Source organism: Meleagris gallopavo, chromosome 9 (assembly GCF_000146605.3).
Source record: "Meleagris gallopavo isolate NT-WF06-2002-E0010 breed Aviagen turkey brand Nicholas breeding stock chromosome 9, Turkey_5.1, whole genome shotgun sequence".
Lineage (NCBI taxonomy): Eukaryota > Metazoa > Chordata > Aves > Galliformes > Phasianidae > Meleagris > Meleagris gallopavo.
The window spans coordinates 11,883,607-11,909,592 of NC_015019.2; the positions used below are offsets into that span (position 1 = coordinate 11,883,607).

The 25,986-nt window shown below is 41.8% G+C and overlaps 1 protein-coding gene and 1 long non-coding RNA gene across 4 annotated transcripts in view; one reads left to right on the plus strand and one right to left on the minus strand.

Moving 5' to 3' along the window:
* The window catches only part of LOC100548043 (vascular endothelial growth factor receptor kdr-like), an 89,472-nt gene that overhangs the window by 46,010 nt on the left and 17,476 nt on the right, over nt 1-25,986 (plus strand). For 2 of the 3 annotated variants that reach the window (XM_031554671.1, XM_031554673.1), the window contains exons 12-25: nt 6,085-6,378; nt 8,216-8,362; nt 9,929-10,054; nt 10,166-10,272; nt 11,538-11,673; nt 12,967-13,071; nt 15,445-15,561; nt 16,782-16,870; nt 17,760-17,925; nt 18,496-18,593; nt 19,454-19,576; nt 19,684-19,795; nt 24,568-24,667; nt 25,231-25,336. In XM_031554671.1, coding sequence (XP_031410531.1) covers nt 6,085-6,378; nt 8,216-8,362; nt 9,929-10,054; nt 10,166-10,272; nt 11,538-11,673; nt 12,967-13,071; nt 15,445-15,561; nt 16,782-16,870; nt 17,760-17,925; nt 18,496-18,593; nt 19,454-19,576; nt 19,684-19,795; nt 24,568-24,667; nt 25,231-25,336 — 1,826 coding nt within the window. The remainder of the gene's footprint in view (nt 1-6,084; nt 6,379-8,215; nt 8,363-9,928; nt 10,055-10,165; nt 10,273-11,537; nt 11,674-12,966; nt 13,072-15,444; nt 15,562-16,781; nt 16,871-17,759; nt 17,926-18,495; nt 18,594-19,453; nt 19,577-19,683; nt 19,796-24,567; nt 24,668-25,230; nt 25,337-25,986) is intronic. The other variant, XM_031554672.1, reaches the window with a different exon arrangement.
* LOC116216936 overlaps nt 14,738-25,986 on the minus strand; it is a 71,706-nt gene continuing 60,457 nt past the window's right edge. Inside the window, exon 3 of the long non-coding RNA XR_004160665.1 lies at nt 14,738-15,006. This is a non-coding gene — a long non-coding RNA (uncharacterized LOC116216936). The remainder of the gene's footprint in view (nt 15,007-25,986) is intronic.

Consider the following 25,986-nt stretch of genomic DNA (forward strand, 5'->3'; position numbering starts at 1 on the left):
GTGCTGGTTAACGTTTCTGAGAACCCTTAGATGTTGTGTTTTTAAAGCACTCCAAAAGCACTGTCCTTATGAAACCGCTAGCAAAAGCTAAGCTAAGTTTTTTGCAGACTTCCAAAAGCTTGAGATCTCTCCCTGATTCAGGAAAACAGCTGGCCTCCAGTTAATTCAGTGAACATAGCAAAGGTGAGCAAGGCCAATATTCAGACCTAATTCAGGGCCAGTATCACTGGGGGCTGTGGTGACATTAGATCCCTGCCCAAGCAATTAGCCTTTCCAGAGCCCTTTAAGGAGGGAGGAGGTGGACATGCTATTTCTCCAAAGAACACAAATCTAAACAAATATGTGCTTAACCTTTTAACACAGAAATTCTTTGGTAGTGAGATCATGACCTGCATCATGCTTTTAGGAGAAATGGGAGTTTAAAAAAGGCAAAGAATCTGGGAACAGCCTTGTTCAAGTGCTTTCCAGACTACACTGAATCATTTCTGTGCTCACTTACTGGATGAGTGGATGCTGGCTGGCAAAATTTGCATCAAAATAACATTTTTTAGAACAAAGAGTGCAGAAGTGCCCTGGAAGGTAAATGTCTTGTCCTCACCATTTTTCTTCCCCTTAAAGCCAGTTGAGGGCTAAGCTCATTTGTGGCAATGCTCTGCACTACTCTGCCTCTTGTGTGTCCTCCACTGACTCCATTGCTCTAAAGTAGTTCAGTACATTACAGATCAGACTAGTCAACAAAGTGCTCGCTGAGCCTCGTCACCATTCTTATTGCATGGACGTACAATAATAATAATGGGGTAGAGCTTTCATCTCTAGTTACAGCTTCTGTGTGCCACCTCAATGCCGTATGGATTCAGAAGGGAGTTTTAAGACTCAGATGTCTTCCCAAGCCCTAACTATTTTTATCTGGGAAAAAATCCTTGAAGGTTCTCTGGTGAGAAACAAAGCACAGACATAAGAGATCCACAAGATTCCTGACCAACAAGGGTTGAAGAACAGTTATTAATTTTACACTTCACTCCTTCCAAGAGTGAGTTTCATATGGGTTTGTTTCTGCTCTGGAGTCTGTGAGTGATCATGTTTGGATGCGTTACTCAAAGCAGTATGTTCCCAAAGCATCCACTGTACTTCGTAATATCTAGGAACTAAAGCCAATGCTGCAGCAACTAAAGAGGCAACTTGCATAAAATCACACTTAAAGGGCTAAGACAGTGCTTGCACTTTACGTAACTATGTCTTATTTTCATTTTTTGCCTTTTGGAAAAGATTCTTTTACAGGAAAATACTGAATTGGCACATTTTTGGTTTTTCCCCCACAATGAGCTAATATTTCATATTTTATATTTTAAAATCAATCTAGCAGCATCTTGAGACACAAACGTTTTAATCACACATTTTTAATCATGAGGGAAATGAAACCTTGGCAAAACTGCTGACACTGGTTCTGGTGGAAGCTTTTCATTTTCACCAAAACAGACTACAATTTGAATAGTGCTTGGGGAGACATCCTTGCCCACTAAGAAAAGACGGAGTGTGTGTCATTGTGTGGAAGAGGCAGATGCTAACTGAGCATGACTGACATGTATAAATGGTGTGTTTAAAAATAGTGCTGTTTATGGATTAGAAAGAAACACAACCTTTCTAAATTTGGCCATCCTGGCCCTAAAGTCGGTCATGCTGCAGTGGTACAGCAACCCCAGACTGACCTGCTGCTGGATTGCTCTCACCACGTGGTCTGCTATTGGGAGGATGTGCAGGGAGAAGTTTGGAGCTACTAAATGGGGCAAGTTCAGAAGCAGAAGGCACCAAGCAAGCTGTGTGTGTAAGCATTGCCAAGGTAGTAAAAGCTTTGCTGTGACAGAAGGGGTGTATGTTTGGCAGAGGTGGTAGAATAACCTGTAATATGCTGTATCATGGATCCTGCCTCAGAATTCAAACTTTCACTTTTCCTGATACAAAACTGACAGTTCAGGAACATCTTGATGAATAGAAAGTGAGAATAAAAACATTTTGCAACTGCTAGGCTGATTTATTTTATGCAGATTGAACCTAAAAGCTGAGATGAAGGCTGAACCAGACTGTCAGAGCACAGAGGTGGTGTAGGAGCCTTCAGGTCAACATCCAGAAAAAGGTTCCCAGCAGCTTACGGTCAGCCACTGAGCCTTGTTCTCTGCAAAGCAGCTGCAAACTGTGGGGCTCCACAAGTAGTTCAGCACTTTGTTGGTTTTAAATACATGATTTCCCTTTATCTCCTACTGAAGAACAATCTGATGGCTTCTGAATTGCTTTCAAACTTTTCAGCTGAATTCAGGTTAATTAACTTCTCCCTGCTAAGAAACCTGAAAATAGGTTAGCTAGACTCTCTTCTTTCCTCAAAAAACTTGTTCCGTAGGTCAGGATAGAAGTGCTTTGTCAGGACACGGCTCAGAGTTACAGGGAAACTCAATCAGATGTTGCCCAGCTGCATCTGCTTGGTGGGGAAATGTCTTCAGCCAGGTGCTTACACGTCAACATTAGAACGTTCCGCAGAAATGTATTTATCCCAATGCAATAACTTCAACAGCCATTTTGTTCTTCCACTGCAAAGACCCCTCAAAAACTCACAGACACTAGAAACAGCACTGGAATCTATTTTTAAAATCTTTTCTTTGCCAGTAAAATTTGTTCCAGTGAAAGGTTATCGGGGTTTGGAGATGACACTGAAACCAAACCATATAGGGGGCCAAGGAGATGTGAAACCATATCACCCAGTGACCATGCTTCCAATTGTCTGCTCTGCACCTTGGAAAGAGCAGCTGTGTATTACCATAGCTCCACAGTAAGTCAGATTCTATCTCTTGAGCGATTGTGCTAAATACAACAAAACAGGATCCCACCCATACTAAACTTCCAAATGTTCTTAGAATATAAATGAATTATGCTAAGAATAATAAATAATAACAAAAGTCCTTTTTCAACCCATATCTGATTGCAGAAATAATTCAGAAAAATTGAATGAAAAATTTCTACCAGAAAGAAAATAGTGTATTACAAACAGGAGATAAAAATCTGCTATCAGATATTGGACCAGCGAATGAACTGGGCCTTTCTGGAGCTGCCACTCTCACTTTGTTTACTCCCAACATGCTTACAGAATTTAGGAAAAGCTCTGTGCTGCTTCAGATGGCAGGGCTCTGCCTTCCTATTTCTCACTCTCCCTACATGAATGAGGCTGGCGGAGCCCCCTCTGCTCTGACAGGCACAGAGATGGAATCTGGAAAGGAGCAGAGATTTGAATTACACTGATTATTGTGCAAAGCGCAGGAAATTAAAACCAGTTAATTCCTTGTAAATAGAATTGGAGCCAGACTTTCTTTTGATTTATGCTGACTTTTTACCTTCTCCCAATGGCTCATTTCCCTATTTTGTCGTGGAATCCCACACAGTTGAGAGTGCAATTCACGGCTACTACACTGTAACACAATATGAAAGACAAATGTGTGGTGACTGCTGATAAAAGAGAAAAGGCCCCACAGAGCATTTTTCTAGCCCTCTTACTGGGAGTCTTACAAAACACTGTATCTGTTCAGAGAGAGGAAGTCAACCACTGCTCAGGTTCAAGATCATGTAAGCAAAGCAGTGCAAGGGGGGAACTGCCTTACAGCTCCCAGCGCTGCAGCCACTCCCAGACAATCCAGGTAAGGGAAGAACAGAGAGGAGGGCAAGAGAAACTTTTATTCCCTTTTTCCTTCCACTGTAATGAAAATCAGTGAATATTCTGTTGGAGCTGAAAGAGCTTGAAAGGCTAACAAGATGGATGAGAATAGCACAACTTCCATCTCAAAATATTCAAAATGCTAAATAAAAAATGTCCATAAGAGAAAGGACAAGAAAAACTGTGCTTCTACTGCTCCCAGAATGTTGGCAGAAAAAAAAGCCTGTACTACTGAGGTTCAGCGGGAAGGTGACACTGTTGAGCACCATGCCCAGGGCAGTGCCTGCACAGAAATGCAGTACTCCTGGTGGACTTTTCCCACAGCCACTCATGGTAACACCCTGCAAAACAGATGGGGCTACGAGTTGTGAGAATTAGTGCTCCTGAAGAAGATCCTGCCTGAGGGGTAGAGGAAAGAGCAAAAAGGGCTGCAATGCAAACCTCTTTGGGGTAGAGTTCAGTCTGCCTTGCAGGCTTGCAGGGCTTCACAGTGTTTTACTCTGGGAAGCATGTCCAAGCTCCAAGTTCACCATTTTACCTAGAATCCATGCATGCTTTCTCTGGGATCCAACTCTAAGGATAATTCAGGCTGGAGAGGATTCCAGACCATTGAGCTTACCTAAGGACCAAGTCTAACCAAAACCCACCTGGTTCAGTTCTACAGCTCTCACAGGAGATCATAAAAAACACTGAGAAAAGAAAGCAAGAAAAAGTCAGCTAAAGGGGGCACTTTTTCTCTGTTTTGGTTTGATGAATGCAAGGGATGCAGCTCATGCCACATCCCACTGTTTTCACTGAACCTTAATTATTCCTATTTTGAGAATTACTGCTCACCTCAGACTTTCCCCCTTGTTGCTAAGTGTCATGTTGATATGTAGGAACCACAGGGCATCAGATGGAGGATGGATGTGTTACACAAGTCAGCTTGAGTGTGCGGCTAGCACTAAGAAAGGAAGCAACTGAGCCTAACAAAAAACTGCATAAAGGAAGCTGAAATTTCATTAAAAGAAAAGGAAAACAATTTCCACAGCTGTGGCCTGAGGGCTCTCTTCTCTTTTTCGGAATTTTTGTAAAATATTTCTGGAGCCAGCCTTTAAAAATCACTGAGGTTATTGGTTATATTCCAGATGACTTGTGAAGAAGATTTTTAAATCGTATTTGAAATCTCCTTCAGGGCTTTGTATCTCATAGAATATATAGTCTATTATAAGGCAGATTGGTTATTATAACATCCTTGCTATTTATGCTCAATTATAGCTTCAACAGAGCTTTTTGCAAGGGTTTACAGTGTGAACCCCTGGCCAAATGCCAGCTCCCATGTGGAATTTGTCAGACTGCAAACGTGACGCATCGTCGCTCCTCTTTAACTGATGTCCCCCTCCGAGTGCCATCCATTGGAGAAAGCATCTTATTAACAGCTCAGTAGTAAAGCAGCAGTCTATCATCAGATTTATTGCAAGCAAGTGTTCAGAAGGTAAACCAGAACTAGTGTTCTCAAGGTGTCCCACCCCAGTACTGTGCCAGGTGACATTTTTAAAGGATTCTTCCCAACTCTCCATTTCAACTGCTTCTGAATCCTGACCTAACAGACAGAAGAACAATCTCAGGCCACTGTGGTTATCAAAGCACTTTCATTCAAGTATTTTGGGTGCATAGATTGTGAAACTAACAGAATAAAATGAGCAAAGAATATTTTGCAGACATAATTTAACTGCAGGTCCCTGGCAGCTAAAGCAGTAATAGGAATTGTCTGTAGGCCAGATTTTGGCATTCTACTCAGAAACATTTTTTCTTGTCTTCAAATTGATTCAGTTAGGCAATTCAGGAAAATTGATTTTTTTCTGAAATGAGAAGTTACTAAAAATATAGCAAGAAACTGCTTATTCATTTGTGTATAGGTTGGAATCTGCATCAAAGTATTGCTGTGCTAACTATTAAAGCCTCAAGGACTTGTACATCATTAGACCAGTTTGTCCATCCACAGATCAAATAAATATCCATGTGAAAGAGGAGAGAATTGGGAAGATTGTTCAGTGGTGAAGAAAGAGAGTGTTACTTGTGAGAAATGGGAAGAGGTTTCTTTACTCTAATGCAATTACACTTTCAAGCACTGATAGCAGATAGAAAGAGAGGATGTCATGAACGCATTTATCTACCTGCATAGCAGAGTCTCTTGATTAAACTCTCTTAGTTCATTAACTACTTCTATATATAAACTTTCAATTAATTACTTGAAAATGTAATGCCTCTTTGCACAAGCAAATGCGGATCTCATTAGAGTGGCTGGTTCCGTTGGGGCTGCTCACTGAAATCCAATCATCAAGTTGCAAATGGGCACCCAAAGTCATTCTCAATTGCAACTTAATGGCAGACATTTTCTTTTCCTGCAGATGTGCCATCAGGGCTGCAGACGGCCCCACAAGTCACAGCCATTGCAGGGAGCACTGCCCAGCTGACCTGCCGGGCCTCCAGGTACATCTACAGCAACCTGGCCTGGTCCTACCCCTCCGTGGGGGCGGCTCATGGCAGCTCTCTGACCCGGAGCGCTGACGCCTACTCCATTTCCCTGACCCTGATCATTGCAAACGTCACAGAAGAGCACAGCGGCCTCTACAAGTGCCGTGCCCAGCACCAGCACAACGGCAGCGGCACGCTGGAGCAGCACACACGGCTCCTTATCAGAGGTGGGTGGCATTGTCCTGCTGCTGGGGAAGCAGAAACACTGGGCTCCCTCCAGTGCCCCTCAAAGCACAAGGTGGGCAGCATTTCCTAGGGACAGCCCTCGTACACACTTTGTGGTTTTTCATATTTTTGTGTGAGATTTGACACCTAGCCATGAATGCGATTCATCTAGCCATTACTGGTTTTGTATAAAATGTTCCCCTTACTCAGAAAGGTGATTTCAGCAGCCTTTATCTCCCTGGAGATAAAGGCTGGATACAGGTTTAGTCCTGACTGAGGAATAAAGACACTCCCACCACATTAGCAGCAGCACAGCTCTATCTGTTGGAACTGCAACCCCAGGTCTGGGGGGCTTTGGGAGGGCTGCCAGGATGGTACAGATACCTGGTGTAACCACAGATGTATCTGGTCAGGTGTACAAACTAGGGATGTGTACCACTTGTTCTGGGTACACGGGATGCACTTCATTATAATAGCATTTTCTTACATGCACTCAAACCCCCGTCTCTTTTATTTCCATGAAAATAGTAGTACTGCAGATCCCAGAGCCATGTTTCGTTGCTCTGGCTGTAAAGGACCAGACACTTCCTCCAGCACCACACACAAACTCACTAAAATGAGTGAAATTTCTTCAGCTTCATAATAAAGAAAATGAGAGGGATCAACTCGAAACCTTCTTACAGAAGAAGTGCTGCTGAGAAAGTGCCTCATGCTTCTAGTGAAGAAAGGTGAAGAAAAGCCCAAAGCACTGAAATAGAGCAGAACTGAAATAAATGGCAGCAAGCAAGGGCATAGCAAGCAGAGTGCTTTAGAACTAAGTTAGTGATTTCTAAACTGGCTTCTCCACTCTCATTAATGAGTGATGAGACACCAAAGTGGCAGCTCTGTGGCCACGAGCACTTGTCACCTGCCACGAATCAGGCTGTGCAGCACTGGCTGCACTCCTGCCTACAGTGAGGCATGAGCGCTGCCCCATCCCACAGCGCAGAGCAAAGATCCCACGCCGTATGGCAGCACTCTGGCATCTGCCTTGTCCAGAGCCACCACCAGCATCACCTGCCACGGGGCACCAGGATCCCTTTGCATTCAAGCAATGCACTGCTCTCTCCTCTGGCAGATATTTTATTCATTTAGTCAAATTTCCACCTACGCAGACACCTACACACAGTGGCTACGAGAAAAACACAGTTAAACTGGGAATACAGCCATGGGAGATCTGCAGTCTTAATCACAGCTTTGTGAGAACTACTGGGGTCTGTTGTTTGTCTGGCACATGTCAGAGATGCAGTTTTTCTCAAAAATGTCCACGGAAACACCTCTCCAAACCAGCCCTCCTTCTCCTACAGAAACCAGCTCTCAAATTTGTGTTTTTTTTTTAATGTACCAACGCCCATCAGCTACTCCTTACTGACAAAAAATACGCATTTTTTATGCTAGAGATTTTATTCAATTACTTTCCCATATCTTTTTTAAGTGAACATAATGTATTCTATTCTGTGGAGGTTAACACACTTTGCAGTAAGCAGATAACCCCTCTCATGATGGAGACAAAATCCTTAGAACAGATCCCTCTTTGCTTCCTCCCTTCTTGTTTTGCACCCACTTTGCCCTTGCTCTGCCCATTCTCTGCTCTGCTTCCTTCATAGGATGAGAAACTTAAGGAGGTTCCAGGTTGAGCTGAATCTTTGGTTAAGCAGCTTAAAAATAAGCCAGGTCAGCTCTTTCCATGATTGTATGGGGGAATTTTGCTACCCAATCTCTGCAGCTGGCCCCAGGGGACAAGGTGTAGGAGATGCCTCTTGGAATCTTACTGTGTATTGTTTTCCTTTGTGACTGCAGCAAAGGCAGCTCCATATGTCCTACAGAATCTGACAGACCTGGAGGTTAATATCAGTGGCAAGATCATCCTGGAGTGCAGAGTCAGTGGAACACCAGAGCCACAGATTATATGGAGCAAGGATGGCTACCCCATCTCAGCAGCATCAGGTGAGCACACTTGCTACAGCTCTGCTTTAACTCATGGTGACAAATTGCTCTGTGGGATTGCCACTAGAAGGGACCTGCAGCCCCACAGCTACTGCCAGCGTGGCTGAGTGGGGGTACCAGACATGGCACGAAAGGAAACATGAGCACAAATCCAAGCACGTCGGACCCCTGCAGCAGTCTCTGACTTGGACTTCAAGGGCTGAGCTGCCAACTGGCTGCCACTCACTGCCTGCTCATGCAGCTTTCCTCCTGCACGCAGCAGTGTCTGCAGTCAGCTAGCCAATCTGAGGACATTAGCATAGCTTTAGTGAGATTGAGGAGTACAGTGTGCTGCTGCTCAGTCTGCTTGCGCTAGGCAACAGTTTGTGCATGAAACTGTAACTCCCTACTTGCTGGGAGGCTCTGAGAACACAGGCCTGAACTGCCACATCCCTGGTGCTGGTCACAGTGCACTGCCATGAATTTATGCCATGCAGTTCTATCCAATGGCCAGGCCAAGGCTTGCCGTGGTATCACTCATCTGTTCTTTATCTCTTACAACACAGAAAGGAGAATGGTGCAGCAGCTGTTGTGAGCACGGGGCAGGGCTCCTTCACCTGCACCTGGAACTCCTCGTCTTTCTGTCCTGAGATGTCCTCCAAGTCATGAAGGAACCCATGTCAGTAGCTAGTCCTGTAACTTTAATTTTGCATCTAGGTAGGAAATCTAGGATCATACATAATTCAGATCTGAGTGTTCTGAGCAGAAACTCTTTATAGCTACTGAAATTTTATAAATAATTCTAGAGGGACAAGCATGTAACATCCAACCAATGGAAACATAAATAAAATATTTGGAAAAAACACCTCGGGGTAAATATTTCAGCAGGGCACATGGTAAATTATGTGGTACTCTTGTTAACAGGGACAGAATTCATGGGCAGAACACCCTGCAGTGCAAAATGCCCTTCCCAATCGGATTCAGAGCTCAACATGCTTCCCTGTTTTTGCCCCAAACACATCCCTAGTGAAACAGATAAGATCTCAGTTTTATACCACAAAAGCAGGTAAATTAAATGTGGAGAAGCCTCTCATAGGTCATCCCTAGGTCATGTCTCTCTTGGCAGCCCACCACTAGCTCCTGGCCTTCTGTGAAGCCAGGATTTTTCCAGGGAAGCATACAACCTGATGACCACATTCACATGGTAGAACTCCCACCACTTCCCACAGCCTCTGAGATGCTGCCTTTCTCCAATAGTTTCTTTGAGTTCCCTTTTCTTTCAGTATATAATGTTGCTCTCAGAAAACTTACCTTTTCACCACTTCACTAAATTCCATAAAAGTTTTGTCAGGCTCTGTCTATTTGCAGTAAGATAACAGCTGCATTCACTGTAGGATAAGTGATGCCCAGCAATCTAAACTGGTGTCAGGTTGTTGCCAAACCACAGTAAGGAACATGGCCTTAAAATGATTCCTGACAGCAGCATATAGGTATGGATGGGAGCTCATCTTCAGTGCTCTGTCTCCTAAAAGCATTTGGAAGAAGGTAGATTATTGTAATAAAATTCACCTAGATCCCTCACTGCAGGAATTTCCATGGAAAATAATACCCTGGTCATTGAGAGAGTGAAGAAGGATGATGAAGGGCTCTATGAATGCAAAGCAACCAATGACATGGGCCAAGACAGTACATCAGCCTTCATTAAAATACAAGGTAAGCTCTAAGCTAAGGTAAAACTCATACATTGTGCTGGACTGATGAGAATTATTGATCAATCATGGGCTTTGGCTATATTTAAAATCTGGCTGTATGTTTAACCTACAGGTTCTGAAGAGAAATCCAACATTGAAGTTATCATTTTGGTCTGCACTGGTCTTGCAGCTACCCTCTTCTGGCTCCTTCTGACCCTTTTCATTCGGAAACTGAGAAAAGTAAGAGAGCTTCCATATTGCACAAAGGTGCTGAGGTTGGACTCCTTTTATGCATAGCACCAGCGTTTAGGGCTGCAAGTCATGTGAATGTTTGGGACAAATAGAAAAACTGTGATGATTGTTCCTATAAAATTTAAGTCCAAGATTTCTGATGACAGTCCCCTGCCTTCCCGGAAGATCACTTGTACTTGTGAGATTTCTACCCACTTCCACTGTATCATAAAATCAGGCTACTCTTTCTTTTATGTGCCAAACTGCCTTGCAAGACTTGCAGACAAAACATTAAATCCCCTAAAATGAGGGCTCGATTTCAAAAGCTGTCCAGTAAGATTTCTCTGAAACACAGATATTGTAGGGAGCACTGTTCAAAGAAAAATTCTAGGATGAGCCCAAACCACAGAGTTTATTTTATCTCCATGCACTGGTATTCTTTTACCTCTCTTTGTGACTCAGAAAATTTTGAGGAATTTTACTCTGTTTCTCCTACAACAAATTGTAAACAGAATGGCAACCACAGATCTCTGCTCTGAAGCTCACCCAAATACAGTCCTAGTGCTGATACTTGATACTTGAATAAAATTTCTACTCTTGCCACAAATACAGTGATTAAATTAATGTTTTTGCTCCTTGTCCCAAATACTGTGGAATTTGCTATTATACTTCACACCCACCTGAATCTGTTCACAGGTTCTACCAAATCACGATTTCTCACTGAGCAGCATTAAGAGTAACGATGTTCACCAGATCTCAACTAACTTTAAATTCAGAGGCCACTTGGGAGCTTTCAGACCTTTTACAAGAAAAGATGTCAGTGGTTCCACCAACACAGCACTGCTGCATGCCTCCTGGCTTCACACAAACTATACAAACCCCCCAAGTTTCCACCTTTAATTTCATAATATTCAGTATCTGAATGACAATCTCACCAATGACGCAGACAAACAGTTACACAAGAAAAATTCTGTTTTTGACAGAATACAGCCATAAGAAAGTAATAGATTTTGTGTCCTCAAAGTGTTTATCAACATTAATCCAAGACTCTGCCCAACACTGATGAGTGACAGACATGCATAAACATTTATTTCCCAGATAAGGAGAAAGGAGAGGCAAGAAACTGAAGGGATGGATTTATGGTTCAGAATAAATTTCAGAGCTAAGACTGCAATACAGGGAACTCCCCAGCTTGTTTTTCATCTTATAAATGACAGCTCTCTCCCATTAGAATTGCAAAGTAAACACTGTGAATAATTTTTTCCAATTTTTAGCCTGATGCCACAGATATTAAAACAGGATACCTGTCAATTATAATGGATCCAGAGGAAATGCCTCTTGATGAGCAGTGTGACCGTCTTCCCTATGACAGCAGTAAATGGGAGTTCCCAAGAGACAGACTGCGGTTGGGTGAGTGGTTTAGTGATCATTATTATAAAGAATGATGGTTTCTAATGCTTCTCAATTTCAGTGGATCTGTCGTACAATCCAAGAATCAGCCTACTATTTAGGGCTGGCATACTCCCATCCTTTGGTGAGAATTGGCACCAAGTCACAGAATTCATTGTCATTCTTAATCAAAGTGAGACAAGAGTTTGGTAAGGAAAGCAAAGATGTTGTCTCTCAAAACAGTTATCACCTCTTACTGTTCCTTGGAGAAGTGAAACCGAACAGGGAAGGGAAGGTACCTGCAGGTACTGTGCCTGTCAAAAACATGGCTTCCCGCCTATAGAGGATTAGGAAAGAGGAGTGAATCTGGAAGGTTATGGTCTTACAGTGAATTTTTCTTTTGAAGAATAATCAGTTATTTATCAACCATTCAAAGTTGGCTTTGAGCTGTAAAGAACTATCAAGAAAAACAAACAAAAGTTTAGCTGAACTCAACTCAATGGATGATAAAGCAAAGAAATGTAAAAAGTAGACTGTGTTTGCTTAGAGAAATAGTAACATCTGTGTGCTGTGTGCAACAATGAGTGCAGGGAATATATGTGTGTATGTGTGTGTACTCATGGTGATCAAGCTGGAGAATGGAGAAGAAAGCGGAAGACAGAACAAAAAAAAAGAAGGTGGTGGGACATGGGCTCAAACTGGCAGAATGAAAGAGCCATACCACAGTGCCCAGTGTACCCTACTGCGTTATGGGTCAGAGCCCTCAGAGCACACTAGGTGGTATGGGCCTGAAAATTCAAATGGATGTGAAACTATGAAAGATCATCACCTGAAATTCCATTTAATATAGTTTTTACTTCAAATAACAGTCAATAACTAAAGGGTCAAAGGGTACTGGCTGTCTGAGTGCCTTAGCAGGCCATCTCCATGACTGTGATTCATGAGAGATCAGTGTTCCACAATTCCACATTTAACCTGATTTTCCAGGGCTTGAGGATGAGTGTATGTATTGTTTTTACCCTTAAGCCATATATATATGTATTCAGCCTTGCCTTCAGCTGAATCCAGATTTATTTATTCTACTCTGTTCTATCACATTCTGTATTGCATTAAAGTCATATGGATATAAATCATACTGTTTATATCCATATACTGCAAATATGTGATACAGGCTTTTGTCAGCTGTCAGTCTACATTGTGCCTGGGTGCTGGAGCCTTGTATTTCTTGCACAGCTGAGAATGCATGATTCCCTCTTACCCGATGCAGACTGTTTTAAGCCCCCTTTGGCTCATTCTTGACTCTTGCTTCTCTAGGTAAAACACTGGGTCACGGTGCTTTTGGGAAGGTGGTGGAAGCGTCTGCTTTTGGCATTGATAAATCTTCAACCTGCAAAACAGTTGCCGTAAAAATGCTTAAAGGTACATATCCCTCTGAGATACTCAGGAGACTCCTCAGGGAACATGTGGGCAATAAGGTTTCCAGTTCTCAGCTCCAAACAAGTCTCAAGTTCATTGTGTTCAGAAGGGAGTGGGTTTGCCATATGGGAGCAATTAGTCCTTACAGAGTGGATGTTAACGTGTGGGAAATGACAAGCGGGCTCCATGCTGTGCTGCTGATAGAGTCTGGTATCCCTAGAGGAGGAAAACAGCAGCTTACAGGTCTGTGAGGTTAGAAGGGAAACAGATTACAGAATGTAATTACACTAGATAGTCTGGAATTGGATCTAAGCCTTCGATCACAGCCCTTTCAGATGCACAGCATTTCAAGGGGCTGAGAAAAAGCAGTGCCAAGAGAGTAAATTAGAGACAACTTGCTTGCAATTATAGAAATTAAGGAAAGCTTTTACCATTCAGAATGAGGAATGATGAACTTGGAGACTATTCTTTCATATTACATTTACATATAAAGCCTCTGCAGACAGCTTATGAATAAATGCATCAGTCAGCACATTGGCTTCTTGAGCTTCAGCTTTATAGGTGCTCATGTAGGATTTTTTCAAGGGTGCAGTCAGTGCTTATTGGATAGCTCACAGCCCACATTGCTCAGCATTGCTGCTGCATGACTGTATTACTGCTGATTAACTCCTGCAATGCCATGAACTGGGAAATTCTCTTCCATCACAGCATTTGGCTTCTGTTGCTAGCTGCTTCTGATGCTCTGCTACTTCCCATCTCTCTCGAGTGCCAAACTCATCAGTTTATCAGCTCTCTCTTCTCTGCATTACTTTCTAAATCTTCAGATCATCATCTTTTGTTCTCATTTCCTCTGTTCCACACCCATTCCTTATGTATCCTAGAAACCACTCATCTAGCCACACTCCATCCATACTGCCCTAGATAGCTCTGGGCTTTCATTCACTTCCACGCTGTGCTTCCCAGCTGATCCTCATGTCAACTCCACCCAGCCCACACATATTCAGCAAAAACAGACAGTTTCTCTATCTAATTTTACCTTTTCTCCCCTTTGGGGGTCAGCCAGCTCTAACCTGGCATTCCCAAACTAACATGCCCATAATTCATCATGTTCCTGAATAAACCAGATTCTCTAGCTTAAGTCAATGGGAAAGAAACAAAAAAGAAACAAAAAAAGGCTTTGGAGATGTTTGCATTACTGTAATTCTCGTGTATCTGTCATTTCCTTGAAGCTGACTAGTGTCTGTTCTGGTTTGAATGTTATATGTTAATGTGCTAGATTATCTGAAGCATTTCAGAGGCTGCTTTGTTTGGCTTTTACCAGGCGTGTGTTCTGGCTCATGCTAGTGTAAATCAGGAGAGGTGCCACCCCACACACATCCATGACACCAGTGACTGAAGAAACCTTGGGCTTGGAATAATTCCTTCTTTATGATGCACAGTTTGGTGAAAATTTGTTTATGGGAATTCTACCAACAGATAAAGAAGTTATATTTGTTACACCAACTGATCTGTTATGAAACTATTTTTTCATTTTTAAATCTTACATGATTTTGCTAAGGCAAAAACAGAGGAAACAGGATGCAGCCCCTTTTTCTTACAATGTATTTTGACCATGACAGTTTCGGAAAGAAGGCAGAGGAAACAGGTCAGCATCTGAAGAGCATTCAGGATTGAGAATGTCTTTCTTAATTTTGGCAGCAAAAGAGAATGGAAATACAGTATGTATTACTACATACAGCTAACCAGTGTTCATGAAGTGTGGAGGTCATGGTTCATACCTAGAGACCTTTCAGCTTGGCTCGAATATGTGTTTCTAGGGTCGATGAGATCTCACAGGACTGAGATTTATTAATGCTGTACATTCTTCAATACCTTTTGGGACTCATCTTGCAGATGTGGGGAGTTTCTTCAACACATGCATTGGACTGATGTTTAGTACTGCAGAGAAATATATACAGAAGTATTGTAAAGAAGTACTGCTAAAACTGCACATCACTGCTACCAAAAGAGAAGTACATTATTCTGTTTGTTATTGCTGCTTAGAATGATTGTTCCTTTATTAAGCTTGCAAAATTCAGTTCTTGCAAAGATTCTCTGGGATCTGATTTAGGTAGGTTACTGTCCCCTATAGGACAGTAACCTCTGTAACCCATTCTAGAGAAAGAAAGGGTCACTCAAAAGATAGTGTTATTCCACTTCATAAAGGTCACCAGGAAACAATGAAGCAGCTGAATTATTATCTATTTGAGAGTCTGAAAGGCAGAGATACTGCAAGTAACCTGGTTGGCTTTTGTTTCCAAGTATAAACAGGATCTCGCTGTGTCCTGTTGAAAATATCCTGTTGTGTAAAGACGATTTTTTCCTGTTTATCTTAAGCAGAATGTGCAACTACTAATGAATGCAAGGCTTTAATGTCTGAACTGAAGATCCTCATCCACATAGGACACCATCTGAATGTAGTCAACCTGCTGGGAGCTTGCACCAAAGCTGGAGGTAAGAAGTGCTCACTAAATACAAAGCAAAGAAGAAACCCTTCTCAGTTACAATGGTATTTCAACGTATCTGTGGTGCAGTGCCCAACTCTCATGCACACACTGTTAATGGAAGCACAAGGAGTGCTTGTACTGCTGCAGATCTGGCCACATCACATAAATGGCTTCTGAAACTTTTCCCTAGCCAGAGGTGTCACTTCTCTGCTGTCTCCATCCTCTGAGGAGCTTTTTCTCCTAGGAGCTCCTCAGTTTCCCAATGCAACTGCAGACTGAAGAAAAATAGCTGTGAGCTCTCAAGGCTGACACTGAGATAGAAGTTACTATTAAAATGCCATTGCAGAATATGGTGTTTTTTCCTTCCTTGTTAGGTTTTATATAACCATACAACAGTACTTCTGATGAAGACTGATATTAAGTATGCACATACATTATTTTAGCAATATAACAACTAACAAATTTTAACACTTTGGCTGAGCGTCTGATGCTGAGCACTTAGAATTAATGCACAGTATATGCTTTACAGTGAAGAAATAAAATACAGAGAAGTCACGGCTGGAAACATATCAAAGCCATGTATAAATCAGTAACAGGAACTACAAAGCTGTGCTTGAATCCGCATTTGCTTGGGGCATCCATGAGAGCATTTGACTTTGGGTTCTTCAGAGAAACATCCCCCTAAGATCTCCTTGCTCTGCCAGACCCCAGCACTCCAACTGGGGCAAGCTGTGTGCTCAGCAGCAGAACCACCCTGACCTGAGGCTAGCTGTGCTCCTGCAGACACTGTGCTGAGAAGGTTACAGCTCTGGTCAATAGGATCTATCAGGGATCCAGCACACTTTCATTGCCTCCACAGGCATCAGCTCCACCCAAAACAAGCATTTGCAAAGACAGAGGATGCTGTGATTCTGTGAACACAATAAACAATCAGTAACATGGAGGAGTGCATATTCTTCTTTATAATTCTGAATTTTACTTTGCCAGTGTTCATAAATACCAATGTTTATCATCGAATGGATAAAAGAATCAGTTCTGTATTTCCTTCTTTCTGTATCTACTGTTCATTAAGTGCTTCTGGAGTGTCACTTCTCTGTTTCCTAAATTCCTCACCTATTTAACAGGAATGATAGTATTCACCTGTTTTGAAGAGGATTTGTGAGGATAAGTTAACATTAAATGCTATGCAGTTCTTCAGAATTTATTTGACTTTCCTTGTCTTTTTAGGTCCTTTAATGGTCATAGTAGAATATTGCAAATATGGAAATCTGTCCAATTACCTACGAGGAAAACGAGGAGATTTCATTGCATACAAGGTAAAGGAATGACAGTCATAAGCTGAAGAACTAACAACCACTGACCTCAAGTTCAGTTTTTTCTGAGTTCACACAGGGGGGTTGATATTTATATAGGCTGCTTTCACACCACACTTCAATTCATATGAGCAAGAAAAGGACATGGGCTTCCTTGGACCTCACTCCCATCCTCTTCCTCTAAACAACTACTAAAGAAATAGTTGGAAATACCCAAATACTAGTGCATTTGAGACGGAAAGGGAACTTCTTGTGATACACTACCCAGCACAAGGAGGTCACAAAAACTGGTTTGAACAACATAAGCCTAATTTGGGGATTTGTGTTTGGTAGCCCCCAGTTATCAAAACTAGCCCACCTTCTCCGCCATGTGCTCATTCCCATCTCCTGCACTCTCCCTTCTGTGCCAATCCAAGAGCTTGTGCAGCATGCAAACATGGTGCAGTAAAGCAAACCATGGTTGTGTTCCCAAAGGGTTGTGTCCATCCACACAAACATTTGTGCTAGCACAGATTGGGCTGTGATACACGGGAAGACACAGAAAGTCAGGAATCAGCAATGAGGAGAGGATGGGGCTACTTTCCCTTCATGAAAACATAGTGCCTTGGGGCTCTCTACACCAAGCCCTACAAGAACTGGAGCCTCTGCAGAGTTATGGTCTATCTGCTCATCCATTAGTCTCATCTAGCCTGCTTCTACCTAACTTTCATGGTTGATAAATGGGAGTAAGGTGTATTAATAAATAGGAAGTCAGGGAACATCCTTTTCAAACATGGTTTGAGTGCATCTCCAGGGGACCTTTTCTCCTCTCTGTATGCCATTCCATTGCATAACTGTCAATACCTAGTTATGACATCTTCGAATGCTAAAATCAGTTTTATACCATTTCTAGTCCCAGGAGAACTCTGGCCAAGCAGAGAAAACCCTGGATGAGTCCAGCAGCGATTTGACCGAGCTGATCAAGAGACGCCTTGAGAGTGTAGCCAGCACTGGGAGCTCTGCCAGCTCAGGATTTATTGAAGATAAGAGTTACAGTGACTCTGAAGAGGATGAAGAAGGTAAAAGAAACCCACCCAATCCCACAGCTTTCATTGTGAAGATTTCTGTTAGTTATTTTTCTGTTGCTTGGTCAGTGCCACACACACCGCTGCACACTTTACAAGCCCTTACACTGCATGATGTGCTTCATTAACCGCGGATTCTTTCTCCTGCCTATGCCCCACTCTGCTTTCTCACAAAAAGAGATTTGCAATAGCATATGTATACGAAAGCTGCTCCTGCTGTGTAGGATTAACAGCAGCGTTTTACCAGAAGATTTGTTAGTGCCAATCTGTCCCCAGTCTCTTCACACACTATAAATAGTTCCCCTCTCTTTTATCCCCAGATATTGTTTTCCCCATAACTAAATGATGTGAATAATGTTAAATTGAACTCTTTTAGCCATCTGGTCTGGCTCTAGGTCAATGATGCCAGAACTGTGACTTTGGTGAAGTCATAGCATTTTATACAACTTGTGAACCTAACAATTCTCAGATGCAGGACTGGGATCATCAGTGTGGCAGCAACACCAGTGCCCAAAAGCTCTGGACTGCTGCTCTAGTGTTCTGCTCGTCTGTGGTCTCTCCTAGATGCTGAAGATCTGTACAAGCGGCCACTGACTTTGGAGGACCTGATTTGTTATAGCTTCCAAGTGGCAAAAGGGATGGAATTTCTCGCCTCCAGAAAAGTGAGTTCATCAAAACATCATGGTTATCTGACGTGAAGAAACTCAAATAGCTTTTGAGCCTGTGTAATCTGTTATTTGATTTTGTAGTAGTGTTGGAGATCACCTTAGCTCTAGTGGTTAAGCAGTCAGTAGCACTGAAGGAGCTCTGAAGGAACATCTGTCATGTTCTGGGCTAGGAAGGTGTGACTACAGACTGTAAGGCCATTCACAGAACTGACTCAAGCAAATGCAGAAAGTTTATGTGGAAAAGTTCTGGTGTGGTCACTAAAGTGCTGCTGAATAAGGGAGAGGGACTACACAGCTGTTTGTTGAGCACGTCAGTTATGGTGGAGACTATCAACAAAGCTAGCACATCTTTTGATAGGAAAAAAAAGTATATTTGTAACCTGTGGAAAGACTTCTTTTTTATAAATGAAATGTAGTACATGTACCAAAGTATGAACAAAATTGAGAGCTTGGACTTAGAATGAAGCTATGTGGGTAAGCACACAGAAATTACATGAACAGCAATTGCCTGTGTGAAATGACCCTGTTCTCACACATGCTCATAGGACTGCATTTGCAAATGCAGCTCCTGCTGCTTTTTGATCTCTCCTAGATTTGCCAAACAATAATTAACTGGAAAATAGCACTCCCTTAGTCTCATCATTACTATGAACATATTTCATACAGAAAAAATCTGAACTGCAATACTTAGTTTGTTCCCCAAGTTATTTTCTCCCTCTCTTTAACCTTCTCACAACAAAAACACCTTTTTGGATGTCTGTCCATCTCCAAAGGAGGTCTCATGCTTTCAGCCCTAGCTGTGACCTGCTGTCCAGGCAGACCCCATGATGTTGCCTCTCTTCATTCCCTTGCAGTGCATCCATCGGGACTTGGCAGCAAGGAACATCCTTCTTTCTGAGAACAATGTGGTGAAGATCTGTGACTTTGGGCTAGCCAGGGACATTTACAAAGACCCTGACTATGTACGGAAAGGAGATGTAAGTGGAAAAAACCTAAATGCTAATCTCAGACCTTTATTCTCCTAGGACTTGAGCAGGTTGTTAACAACAGTTCTGGCAATGTGTTGTGTCTTTTGCATTCGTAGGCAAGACTTCCACTCAAATGGATGGCTCCAGAAGCAATTTTTGATAAAATTTACACAACACAGAGTGATGTATGGTCTTTTGGAGTTCTGCTATGGGAAATATTTTCTCTAGGTAAGAATGTTTTTTTTTTCTCCTAGCTGATGACTCTATGGTTACTATGAGAAACTTGACAAAAGATAGTAATGTGATGTCATCTTTCTATTTCAGTTAGTACAATTGCACAGTGCATATCTGGTATAAAATAAAGTCAACAAGAACTCCATCTGGCAAAGTGCATGAAAGCAGCGAATACAGGGGAGCAGGGGCAAGAACCAAACAAAATCTAAAACCCTGGACTTGACATCTGTAATAACTGTAACCAACAGAGCACAGAGATAACACAAGCCTCAAATACCAGGAGTGAAATATTTCTTTGAGAGCAATGAAGAACTTTCCCCATCAAACTGTATTTTCCCTTAAGCTCTCTGCTTCAGGAAACCATGCAGCCCAGAGGTTGCAGTAGATTGCACTGCTGCTGACACAGTGGTCTGATGTTGCTCGTGGTAGACCAGGAAACCTTGAGGAGTTTGCCCACATTGCATTTTATCTCAGTCTATTATCTTTCCCACAAAAACTAAGTAAGATTTTAAGTAAGAAAAATGTACTGGCAACAGCTGCCATCAGGTTGACATGAGAACCAGTGCTAGAGTCTGCTTAAATCATTTTGGCAGCAAGCAGGTAGAATGCATACATTTCTGGCCATATTATTTTCAAGCCACAAAATTTTTGAAGGGATGGCAATACTGTTCTTTGTATAGATTTAATCTTCTGGTGCTGTTAGAAGTCTCAGCTTCACTGAGACCTGGTTACTGTCCAGTAGATAAAGCCCTGAAATGTAGACAAGCAGTCTTACAAGGAGTTGGATTTTACTGCTCTCAAATTCTCTTTATGGAGTAGCAAGACTTGTTTTCCTGAGGGAATTTAGGAATGTCAGCTCTGCCTTCTTAATCAGCATTTGCAGACAAAAGAAAACAAGCAGAATTGTCAACTTAAGCTTCTGAATTTGAAAGCAAACTGTAATATCCTACTATCTTTGGTCCATGGATCAATTGCAATTAATGATTGGGCTCAAGATGCCAAGTCCAGATCTGAATGCAAAGTCCAGAGGTGTTTGTAACTCAAAATTTATTCAGGGTTGTTTGCAAAGAACACAACCTGATTTCAGTCAAAGTCTTTGATTTGGACTTTCCTCTATTTTATATCAGCTTGCAAAAGAAAGTTCACACTCAGTGGTTAAAGCAAGTGGCAGGTGTTGCTTTCCCCCAGCCTAGCTCTTTTTATTTACAGGTTTGTTACTTTGGTGTAACACTTCCAGGACTCTGTAATAGGATCGTGCTGTGTGTGAAACACCACAGAAAGATGAAACTCCAGAAGAGCTGGCAATGCTCCAGTTTTAACAGAGGGCTGCAGGAGATGCATCAGCATCAGCACACAGAGACATGCACAGGGGGGTGGTCTCTCAATTGGGTGTCTCCAAGGAACCAAATGGACTGCACGCTGGTGAATGGCAAAGACGGCATTTTACAGATGTCAACTTTGGGTCATTTGGCCTTCAATATCAAAGACTGATTTATCTACTGATTGTAGAAATTACAATTTTTTCACTGAAATTCATTTAACCACTTGGGGGAAAAAAAAGAAAAAGAAAAAAAAAGCACATATATCTGCTTTCTTTTCATCTTAGATAGCCTTTTTTCTTAATGAAGGTGCTTACTTGGGACAGCAGACTGTCCTGTTCTGAATTTAGGGAAATCTACCAGCTTCTTCCAAGGGCTGCCATTTGTAGAACTGCTGCCCTCACTGTGACGTGGATTCAAACTGCTTTCCTCAGTCCATGGCATAGACTCAAAACCAAGTCATTTTCTCCTAAGAGGGTTTTCATTCAGATCATCCAAGCATGCCTGTGGTTTGGCACCACTCACATCTGCAGCTCACACAATAAATATTTAATTAAGGATTTGTGTCACTGATTGAACTCTCTTATATAAAAGTTTTACAGATATTTGAGAGCCAGGGAAAGGAAAGTTCTTTGTCATTGCTACAGGGCATGCTTTAGCTTCCACTTACAACTGCTGTTTTTTACAGGGTCCCACAGACTTAGCACCGTTGAAAAAAATACAGCTTCTGACTAGCAAAATGCAGAGTTGGTTTGGACATGGGTCCTGCCAGGGTCAGCAGCTGAATGAAGCATGATAGGCTTCCTCTTGACAGGCTGGCAGACTGGGTCTGCTTTGGTGGCATACAGGGAAATCAGAACTGGAAAGACTGTGTATTTTAATCTGGGGCTGGGTTTGCATTGAGCTCAGCATTATGTAAATGAGTCAGCACACCTCATGTCAGGTAGTGCCAGCGATTCCTAATAGATCCTGAAGGCATTTACAGAATGGCAGTGTCCCTTGGAATTTAAATATGCACTGTTCAAAAGGTAATCAAATGTAATTATGTAAACAAGTAGTGCCTGGTTGTATAACATCAGCAGCTTATTATCCTACTAAAATAAAACCAAGATCAAAAGAGTACTACTATATCAAATGCATGCCACTTCTTTGAGCATTTTGAAACAGATTTCCCCCAAGGAAAATGTAATGTTTAGATTTTATACCGTATGCCTCAGCCTACATTTCTCCTAAGCTGCCTCAGCATCTCATATCCAAGTTCTGAGGTAGTCTAGATGAAGTATAATGGTGAGTGGAGGTGGGAAAGGGAGATTTCCCTGCTTTTGAGATCTGAACTGCCTTCAGCTAGTAGGAGGCCAGCAGTGGTCAAAATATAAACTAACAAAACATTTTGCAGTCATGATTCAAGGCAGTTTACTATTGCATTCCCTGCACTTGGTCTCACGAAAATATTGCATTTGCTTTGATTAGTGATGTGACCATGAATAGGTAACTCAAATTGACTTACTTGACTTGATTTACTGAAGGAACTGGGGCTGTTTAGTCTGGGGAAGAGGAGACTGAGGGGAGACCTTATTGCTCTCTTCCAATAACTGAAAGGTGCTTACAGCGAGAGTGAGGTTGGTCTCTTCTCACTGGTGACAGGACGAGGGGAAATGGCCTCAAGTTTCACCAGGGTAAATTTAGGTTGGATATTCTTCTTTACAGAAAGTGTTGTTAAGCACTGGAATAGGCTGCCTATAGGGAGGTGGTTGAGTCACCATTCCTGAATGTGTTTAAAATCCATTTGGATGTGGTGCTCAGGGACATGATTTAGCAGAGGATTGTCAAGGTAGTATGGTTAGGTTGCAGTTGGATTTGATGATCTTTAACATCTTCCTCAACCTGAGCTATTCTATGATTCTATGACAGATCAAATGGAATTCTCCATCCTTCCTCACTCAGTTCCACTGCTTTATCTTCAAGGTTTCAGTCCCAGTCAACCTATACAGATACAAAGACAAGCTATGGATAGGTCAGGAGATGTACAAATGGCAGTTTAGTAGCTTGGACAACAGTCAGTGCTTCCAGACCCTATACCTATCCATGCCATTTTCTTAGATTAACTGTGGATAAACAGTGTCACAGTGCCTGTCTGTCCGCTTAATTGGAGAGATTATGAAAGCTGATGGAAGCATGTTTAGAGATCTTTGGCCAATGAGTGATGCCATGTAAGCTGAACATTATATTAGCAAGTTATTATGATCATAATGACAGAACAAAGACAAAATTAGGAAGGAAAATTAAGATGCAAAGCAGAAATAGCTTCAGGGAATACTCTTGACACTGTGATCTGATACTTGCACATCAAGGAATGTTCTGTGCCTCCAAACTTTGAATGCCATCAGAGCCTATTTGCTGTGTTGAGCTGCCCTCTTATGGAGTTCCCTGGACTTCTATCCCTGCATAGTGTTGCAGATTGAGCGGTCAGATTCACAGAATAGAATAATTCTAGGAACAGTCGCATTTTGGAATCCTCTTCTCTGCTTTCCTCCAAAAGATTTCTGCTGTGCTTGTGGTACCTCCAAGTGCAAAGCACTCGGTGATGTTTCCAAACTGGGGGGGAAATTACAGGAAATAAATACATAGGAATGCTGTAGACAGTAAATCATATACAGATTCCTCGAGGGCTGGATGCAGATCCAGATTCCATTCAATCCTCTTTGTTAAGACTTGATTAAATTTTCTTTCAAATTCACCATCCAGCCTGTAGAATGCCAAAATGAGAAAGACAAGGGCTGAACTACAGGTAAAGCTTTTGCTGAGAAGGAAGGGGAGAAACATTACAGATGTTTCAGGTTTATCTCCAATAGGTTAAGAAATTTTTCAAACTTCAGTACAGACATCTCTCGAATTTTACCTGTGAGGTTCAGATTACTCAGATGCCAGGGCACTTCCACAAATTATATGTCTGCTTCTGCTATTTATGGTGCATTGTAAAGTACAGGTGTCATAAAACAATGATCATAAGTTCTGATAAGCCCTTTTTCTCTAATTAGTTGCAGAGAACAGTACATTCAATTAATATATATACTTACTCCTCTGAAGATAAATGAAATCAGTCTCCCTGGAAAACCATACATAACTAACTGCATGAAGTAGAAATCCCTTACCAAGAGGTTATCTGAAATCTCAAACTAAAAATGTTTATTTCTCTTCTGCCATGTTTTACCTTGGAGTGATCCACCCTGTGTTACAAATTCAGAGGAGACTGTGTGACTGAAACCTCTAAAAAGAAGGAGTGAGTCTGTAATGGGTTGCCAACTGAAATGTTCAGACAGTTCCTGGTTACAACTCCTTCTTTGCTCCAGCCTCTTTCACTACAAGACTCCAGACGATCTCATTTCTCAGCAGATGTCACCAACTTGTATTTCATTCACTAAGCACCCTCCTTACATTTCCCACCAGGTGCCTCTCCATACCCCGGAGTGCAGATAGATGAGGACTTCTGCCGACGGCTCAAGGAAGGAACCCGGATGAGATCACCAGAATATTCTACTCCAGAAGTGTAAGAGCTCCTGGTTTTGTATTGAGAGATGCTGCACGTCATTTAAGTATCACAAAGGAGATTATAATAAGTCGGGGGGAGGAAGGAGACCTCATCAGATGATAGTTGTATTTTGCATTTTGTTTTCAGTAAACATTGTAGTTGAGCATATGTTGGATCTCCTGATAACACAGATAGTGAAAGGCCATGTCAGCTCAACCTCTGCCAACAAGAAGATGAACAGATCTCCCTAAGTTTGTTGTAGTTCATAAATGTAAACTCAGGAAATTTTTGTGTTCTGGCATGCATACTATGACTTATTTCAGCAACATCAGTAGGGCCTGTCAGTCAAATCAGTCTAAAGCTAGGTGAGAATAAAAAGCCTACAGGCTCTTTTGAAACAACAGATAGATTAAAAAATGTTCCATGTGAAACTAGAGTAGAATTTCAGCACGTGGAGATTTGAACACATCTTAATCCGAAACTGTCCGAAAGAGGACGAAACAATCAGTAGCAGAAAAAAAACAGTTTGGATACAAAGATTGTGTCATTCCATTTTTTCAATACCTGTGGTTTTTATCTAGCTACCAAACAATGCTGGACTGCTGGCATGGAGTGCCCACAGAGAGGCCCACCTTCACTGAGCTTGTAGAGCGCTTAGGAGACCTTCTCCAGGCCAATGTACAGCAGGTACAGCAACGCAAATATTTCTTCAGTGAACACGGACCTATACAAATGTGTGTGTGTGGATATGTATGTGCCTGTACACAAGTGAAGACTATGCTAAGCAGCAATATTAGATTTGATTTCATAACAAAGGTCACAAGGAAAATGGCTGCGGAAATGGGTAAAGAAAATGTTTATTATTCAAAAGGGCTTATATTTCAAAACTAGAAGTTTATCCATATCTAGTAAGAGAAACTTGCAGTACATTAATTTTAATTTTGGCTCATTTGCCCCTTAGAGGAACAATGGTGCTTTACCTCACAAATAATTTTAATTAGATTTCAATATAGTAAACAGCTAGTTGGGCTGAACTGTCTCAACTTCTGATCTTATGTTCATCAACGCTCTTAGGAGCTTTAAAAGGATACAGTGTGAATCTCAGAAAGTCAATTACATAATTATTAATTTCATAATAGTTAACCACTTTCCTTCCTCAGTGAAAACAACCTGATTCACTATGTAACTGTCAATTTACAACTCTCCTCCCGCCCTTTCCTGTTTGTAAATAAATTTAGTGAAGCCAAGTTGAAGAGGGCCCAGTTTGCAATACGAAGAGCTTGTGAGCTTTGTGCTGAAAGTGAAGTAAATTAAGGAAATATAAAAATCATGATAAG